General features: G+C 52.5%; 1 protein-coding gene across 6 annotated transcripts; it reads right to left on the bottom strand.

The window, feature by feature from the left end:
• Positions 1 to 2,588: 2,588 nt before the first annotated feature.
• LOC309844967 (uncharacterized protein) lies at positions 2,589 to 6,223 on the bottom strand. Of its 6 annotated transcripts, none has more exons than XR_014300989.1 (3): positions 4,090 to 4,454; positions 3,456 to 3,669; positions 2,589 to 2,716 (listed from the first exon to the last, which is right to left on the bottom strand). XR_014300989.1 is itself a non-coding variant. In XM_082692406.1 (3 exons), exons 1-3 carry the CDS (start codon positions 4,986 to 4,988, stop codon positions 3,660 to 3,662), a joined length of 360 nt encoding a protein of 119 aa, XP_082548532.1. In that variant the 5' UTR covers positions 4,989 to 6,223; the 3' UTR covers positions 3,231 to 3,659. The 6 variants fall into 6 exon arrangements, 1 of the variants encoding a protein (XP_082548532.1); XR_014300987.1 differs by lacking the exon at positions 2,589 to 2,716 and adding an exon at positions 4,825 to 6,223 and having other exon boundaries at positions 3,231 to 3,669; positions 4,090 to 4,702; XR_014300988.1 differs by lacking the exons at positions 2,589 to 2,716; positions 4,090 to 4,454 and adding exons at positions 4,461 to 4,702; positions 4,825 to 6,223 and having other exon boundaries at positions 3,231 to 3,669.
• Between the last annotated feature and the right edge of the window lie 278 nt (positions 6,224 to 6,501).

Genomic DNA, 6,501 nt, shown 5'->3' with positions numbered 1-6,501 from the left:
CATGATATCTTCTAGACCCATCTGTAAGAATACAGAACACTTCACGAATTTGCAAGTCATCCTGGCTCGGACGCCATGCTAATCTCTGTATCATTTCCAATTTTTAGTACATCAAAGTGAGCACTGAAATTTATTTATTTATTTTTAAGATTTTATTTATTTGAGAGAGAGAGAGCACGAGAGCACAAGAGCAGGATGGGGGGGGGGGCAGAGGGAGAAGCAGGCTGCCCCGTTGAACAGGGAGCCAAATGTGGGGCTCAAATCTGGGACCCTGAGATCATGACCTGAGCCAAAGGCAGACTGACTGAGCCACTGAGCCACCCAGACGCCCCTGAAATTTACTTCTCTTTAAAGTAAAAGCCCAGGTTGAATGTCCAGGGTTGGAGGTATGCTCCCCACTATGCGGAACCCAGGCTCCTCTGCACTGCTGCTTCATCTGCAATGGTCTCAGCATCGGAGTTCAAGTTCTGGGTGGCAAGACAGAGGAAGAGACAGTGACAAAACAAGGGAACCCACAAGCTGTTTCCTAAGGGCCGGCTAGGGACACTCTTGCATACTTCTTTTCTTTTAAAGATTTTACTTATTTGAGAGAGAGCGCGTGGGCAGGAGGAGAGTGAGAGGGAGAAGCAGACTCTGCACTGAGCACAGACCCCAATGTGAGACTCGATTCCAGGACCCTGAGATCATGACCTGAGCAGAAGGCAGATGCTTCACCGACTGAGCCACCCAGATGCCTAGCTCTTGCATATTTCTATCACAGTCACTAAACAGGAGGTTAGTCATCTCGTATTATGGATTGAATTATGTCCCTCAAAAAGATATGTTGAAGTCCTAATCCCCATGTCTGTGAGTATGACCTCATTTGGAAATAAGATCTTTGCAGATACAATCAGGTTAAGATGGTCATCAAGGATGGGCCCTAATCCAACATGACCCATGGCCTTGTAAGAAGACAGAGAGACACAGACACTGGGAGACACGTAGGGAGAAGACAGCACGTGATGCGGGCGGGCAGACATCCCTCTACAAGCCAAGGAACTCAGGGAATGTCAGCAAGCAGCAGAAGCTGGAAGAGGCGAGAGGATTCCTCTCCTAGCGCCTCCTGAGAGAGGGCCCGTGACACCTTGATTTCGGAACTCTAGCTTCCAGAACTGTGACACCATAAAGTTCTGTTGTTTGAGCACACCTAGTCTGCGGGACAGAATGGACGGTAGGGAGCCACTGTGGCTTCCGAATGGGATAATGATGTGAAGGAAGTTGTTCTAAGGAGACTGTCTCCTTATTGTGCCATTAGGATACTTAGCCACTGGTATAGCAGCCAGCTGGGGCCAGATCTTAAAGGATCTTGAATGCAGTCTTCGGAGTCCTCCAAGGGTGGAAAACACCCAACACAAGACGCCCGCATTCACTCTTTGAGAGGATCCTGAGACAAGGTCATGTGCAAAGGAAAGGCTGCCAGCAGAACTTTCTAGACTCCTGCAGCCCGCATCTTACATAAATGAGCCAAAGATGGCCTCCATGCATCAGTCCCTAGGCTGTTCATTCCTTCACTGTGGGCTGAGACCCAACAGCACTCCCCCATTCCCAGGGCAAAACTCAAATTTTTACATATCCCCTTATTTACAAAGTAGCTCTAACCAGCAGATTTTTAGCCATTTAGAGCCTGCCTGCTTCACATACCTTGCAAGGCACAGCTCCCCCCACGTCTGTGATCCAGAGATAAGATAGAGTCTGATAGTTAGAAGACTCCAAACTGCCCTTTGACTCAGACACTGCCCCCTACCCTGCCCCCCATGCTGCTGAGCAACAGTAGCTAGAACTGTAAGCCCCCTTGCTGAGTCCCACCTCCCTGGTCGTTCCCTTGCCTCCTTCTGCTGGGTGGGGGCTCCTTCCAGCTCACTTTAAGCTTCTCAGGCCCTCACAGACTCCCCCCCGCCCTTGCTCTTGTTCAAGCCCAACCTTGTTAAAACTGGTGTGTGTGTTACTGCCTCTCAAGGTCATATGTTTTTCCTTGGCTGGGCCCCAAATCCCTCGAACCTCGATACCTTACCCTTCTGAGTCCTTCCAAAGACTGCAGCTGAGGCTAGGACCGAGATGCTCGAGTCCAGGCCCAATTCTTCCTGGGTAAATCTTCTGATTCCAGACCAAAGGGGAGAGAATGTACTGGGGCTGAGGGGATGGATACTACCCAGAGGCCTGGAGACTTGGCCCTGAGTTAGCACAAGGGAAGGGCAGCTTTGGGGATATGCTCGGGATGCCATTAAGAAAGGATACACACTCCTGGGGCGCCTGGGTGGCTCAGTAGGTTAAAGCCTCTGCCTCAGGCTCAGGTCATGATCCCAGGGTCCTGGGATAGAGCCCCGGATTGAGCCCCACATCGGGCTCTCTGCTTAGCAGGGAGCCTGCTTCTCCCCCCTCTCTCTCTCTGCCTGCCCCTCTGCCTACTTGTGATTTCTGTCTGTCAAATAAATAAATAAAATCTTAAAAAAAAAAAAAAAAAGAAAGGATACACTCTTTTTTTTTTTTTTTTTTTTTAAGATTTTATTTATTCACTTGACCGAGATCACAAGCAGACGGAGAAGCAGGCAGAGAGGGAGATAGACGGAAGCAGGCTCTCCGCTGAGCAGAGAGCCCGACGCGGGACTCGATCCCAGGACCCCGAGACCACGACCCGAGCCGAAGGCAGCGGCTTAATCCACTGAGCCACCCAGGCGCCCTGAAAGGATACACTCTTTAGTGAAAAGCCAGTGAAGGGGCGCCTGGGTGGCTCAGTGGGTTGGGCCGCTGCCTTCGGCTGGGGTCGTGATCTCAGGGTCCTGGGATCGAGTCCCACATCGGGCTCTCTGCTCAGCAGGGAGCCTGCTTCCCTTCCTCTCTCTCTGCCTGCCTCTTTGCCTACTTGTGATCTCTCTCTCTCTCTGTCAAATAAATAAATAAATCTTTGAAAAAAAAAAAAAAGCCAGTGAAAAACACATACTGCATGGGATTGCTTATATGTGGAACCTTAAAAAAAAAAAAAAAAGCCAAATTCATAGAAACACAGCGTAGAAAAATGGTTGACAGAAGCTAGGATGTGGGGGAAATAGGGACATTTGGTAAAGGGGTATAAATGTCCAACTGTAAGATGAATGAGGTCTGAGGAGGTGATGAATGTGTTAATTAACTAGATGAGGGAATCCTTCCACACTATGTACCTACCTGTATCAAATCATTGCGATGTACCCTTCAAATTTTTTTTTTTTAGAAGATTTTATTTGTCAGAGAGAGCGCGCGCATGGGCCAGAGAGAGCACAAGCATAGGGAGGGGTAGGTAGAAGGAGAACCAGACTCCTCATTGATCAAGGAACCCAACACAGTTGTCAATCTCAAGATCCTGGAATCATGACCCCTTGTAATTGTATATGCTGATTATACCTCAACAAAGCTGAATTTTTTTTAAAAGGGGGGGTACCCACTTTTAGGACTATGTCTGGTCGTGATCTCTTCCCTGCATTCAGCACAAATGATCACTTCCAGAGCAGGGTCTGGGGTCTAGCATCTAGAAGGCAGGCTCGAATGCACCCTAGAATGCCGTCTCCTGGAGGGCCTGAACTCTCTTGTGTGTGGTCTGCACTCTCTCCCTCCAGTCCTTGGAACAGGGCCTGGCTCACAGACGTCCCTTAACAGACACTGAGAAAGAGAGGGAGAGAGGTGAGAAAGGGAAGGAGGGAAGAATGATGGACTTCCCTCCAGGGACCCTCTCCACGCTGGGCTGAGCCAGGTTCTACGGCCTTCTAAAGAACAGCCCCAGAATCTTCTGGGCCCAAAGAATCCTTAACAAAGACACCCCCCTTCCTCACCCCAACCACAAATACCAGTGAGTACACGCTTCCACCTAGGAATGTCCCCTCGGGCTTCCGCGGTGTACAGACCCACGTTTTCACTGTCTGCCGGCCACCTCCAGGAGGAGGAAGTGGACAGGGCTGGCATTCAGGCTCAGCACAGCTCCGCTCCGGCCCAGGTACGCCCCAGCTCAGCCGACTTCTGTCTCCAGGGTGGAATTTCCCTCCCCCACCCTCCCCAGTCAAGAAAAGCCTTCCTCACCCGTACCTCCCACTGCTGCCTGCGCCCCATCCAGCCTCTCCAGGCAGAAGCGACAGTCAGCCCACATCAGCCGCATCAGCCACAATCCCGGCCGGAAAACTCAGCGCAGGCTTCTCGGACGACGCTCCTCTCCCACCCTCCCTACCGGGGCCACCAGCTAGGAAACTGAATTCAGGAGGAGGAGCAGGTAGAGGGGTGGGCGGGGAGGCAGGTGAATCCGGAGAGCTCGCGAGAGGAGGTGCCCGCGGGGCATCCAGGAGGAGCGGAAGCTGTGGCTCTCGGACTGCCTCCTCAATTCCTAGCCCGGCCCCGTCCTTCCCAACCCCCAGCCAGAGGCTCCATCCAGGTCCTGGGCTCAGCTCTCGGCCGACGCCCACCTAGCTACCGCCGACGTCACATGACTCCCGCTATCTCATTGGTCGAAACCTTGCGTGGGAAGGAGGGGGAGCTGTGGTCCCCGGTGCCGCGGAAGGCGGTTTCCGTGGCGACTGCAGGAAGGAACCCAGTCGGGCGTCCCCCGGCCGCCTCGAGGAGACGGGATCCCCTAGGGCGGAGGCGGCGACGTCCTTAGTGCCTGGAAACCGGAAGCCGGATCTTCCCAGCTCCCGCCGGGCCGCACCTGCGCGGAAGGGAAGCGCGGTGAGGAGGCGGGCGCCGGGCCCCCTGTCTCCAGCCCCCAGTCTCCGGCCCCCGGCCCCCGGCCTCCCACCCCCAGCCGAGCGCCGGCCGCCAGCTTCGTACTGCTCACGCTGGCGCTGACCGTGTTCTCGTCCCGTGGAACCGCGGGAAGGGACCGTCCGCGCCGGCCCGCGAGCGGCTTCAGCGTCACAAGCAGAGGTTCTTGTCGACCCCCGGAGCCCTGCGGTCCAGACCTGGCGTTGCCCCTGACCCCCCCGTTTTCTCATCTGTAAAACAGGGATGTTGAGAGCTGGACCGCCGAGCGGGAGTGCAGGGGCGCTAGGGCCCCTCTAGACTGCTGGCTCCAAGCCCGGGGTCCCTCAGCTGCCAGGGGTCTTTAAGGGGTTCGAGATGAAGGCCCTTGCCCCAGTCCCACAGTTAGTGGCTGAGTCGGGACGTAGGTCGCTTCCAGCGCTTCGAACCAGCAAGGCCCTGGGGGATCTTCCAGAGCCAGCGTGTCCTCACTGGTGGACGGGACTGCGAATCCTTCAGTGGGGCGTCCCTGCAATTATGGGAAACTATTTCCCCCTTTAGCAAGTTTGGCCTCCCGTGCTTCTCCCTCCCCGAACCCTCAATTCTGTAACTCCCAGGGACTCAGCTTCCTTCTCTAGTCTCCTGATCGCTTCATGCCCCCCCACCCCCAACCTCCTGTATCCCAACCTGCTGCCATCTCCTAGGTTTACTATCTCCAAAGACAAGGCCACAGATCCATAATTAATAGTTTTGTAGTTTTTAGCGCAGGAACACAATTGGGTGCAAGAAAAATAATGAACCAATGTAATTATGAAGCTTAAGGAAATGATACCAAGATATAATGGAACTGCTCTGCTAGGCACTTAAATATTCGCATCCCTCTGGCTACTGGCCCAGGCTCACTTTTCACCTCCAGCGCATCTCTGCAGATGGTTCCCAGATCTGTTGCCAGCTCATCTCTCTCCTGACCTGTGGACTCAGCTGTGTACTGTGCAATGTCCTCATTCTTCCATTCGAGAACATGGGCCTCCTCACTTCTCTGGGTGGGTTTCAGGAGGAACAAATCCATGAAAGACAAGCCCCCACTTCTGATCTAACAGCATGGTAAGGGGGGGTGCAGGCAGGGGGCCACCTACCTCGGCTGGCAGGAATGAGGGATGCTGTGTGAGGGAACTGAGCGCCTGAACACAGTTTGCTTAGTCTGATGCTTTGAGACCCATGAGATTCTAGATTTCCCAACTCAGGCAGGAACTGAAAGTGGATCCCAGCAGAGTGAAGCTACAGAGAGCTCTGGGCTAGGGAAATCTTTTGATATACCGTTTCCTTCTTTCTCCTCTAATTAACTCAGGCCTTCTGGAGCTCGAGGCTCTCAAAAACTTTTATGGATCCCTTTCTCCTCAAAATGTACTTAGTGCATGTTCTTCTCCCTGACTAAAACATTCCTGACTCCTTGTCCCGGCCCTGCCACCTACATCCTCACCAGGCTATTTGTGACCCATCCTTCTGATCTCAACTTGGATGTCACCTCTTTTAGGAAGCCTTCCTAAATCTAAAAAATTGGTTAAATATAATTAACTGTATACATATCACAGTATGTAGGAATGAAGTGACACATGTCTAGGATTTGCCTTAAAATTATGTTGAAAAGGATAAAGAGGGATAAATGATCAAGAGTGACAAATTTTGATACTTAATGAAGTTGGAGGATTGTATGTGAGGATTCATTATACTAGTCTCTCTTCCTTTGCATATATTTGAAATGCTACC

This window comes from Mustela nivalis (genome assembly GCF_964662115.1).
Source record: "Mustela nivalis genome assembly, chromosome: 12".
Taxonomy (NCBI): domain Eukaryota; kingdom Metazoa; phylum Chordata; class Mammalia; order Carnivora; family Mustelidae; genus Mustela; species Mustela nivalis.
The sequence above is the reverse complement of the archived record's forward strand: the minus strand, read 5'-3'. Positions and strand labels throughout refer to the sequence as shown.

What these genes read in the sequence shown, in the direction of transcription:
- LOC309844967 (XM_082692406.1), bottom strand. Translation starts at nt 4,988, where the DNA reads ATGAGAAAACGGGGGGGTCAGGGGCAACGCCAGGTCTGGACCGCAGGG. An exon ending in AGAACACGGTCAGCGCCAGC is followed by an intron (nt 4,703 to 4,831) that starts GTGAGCAGTACG and finishes CCTTCCGCGCAG; the next exon opens with GTGCGGCCCGGCGGGAGCTG.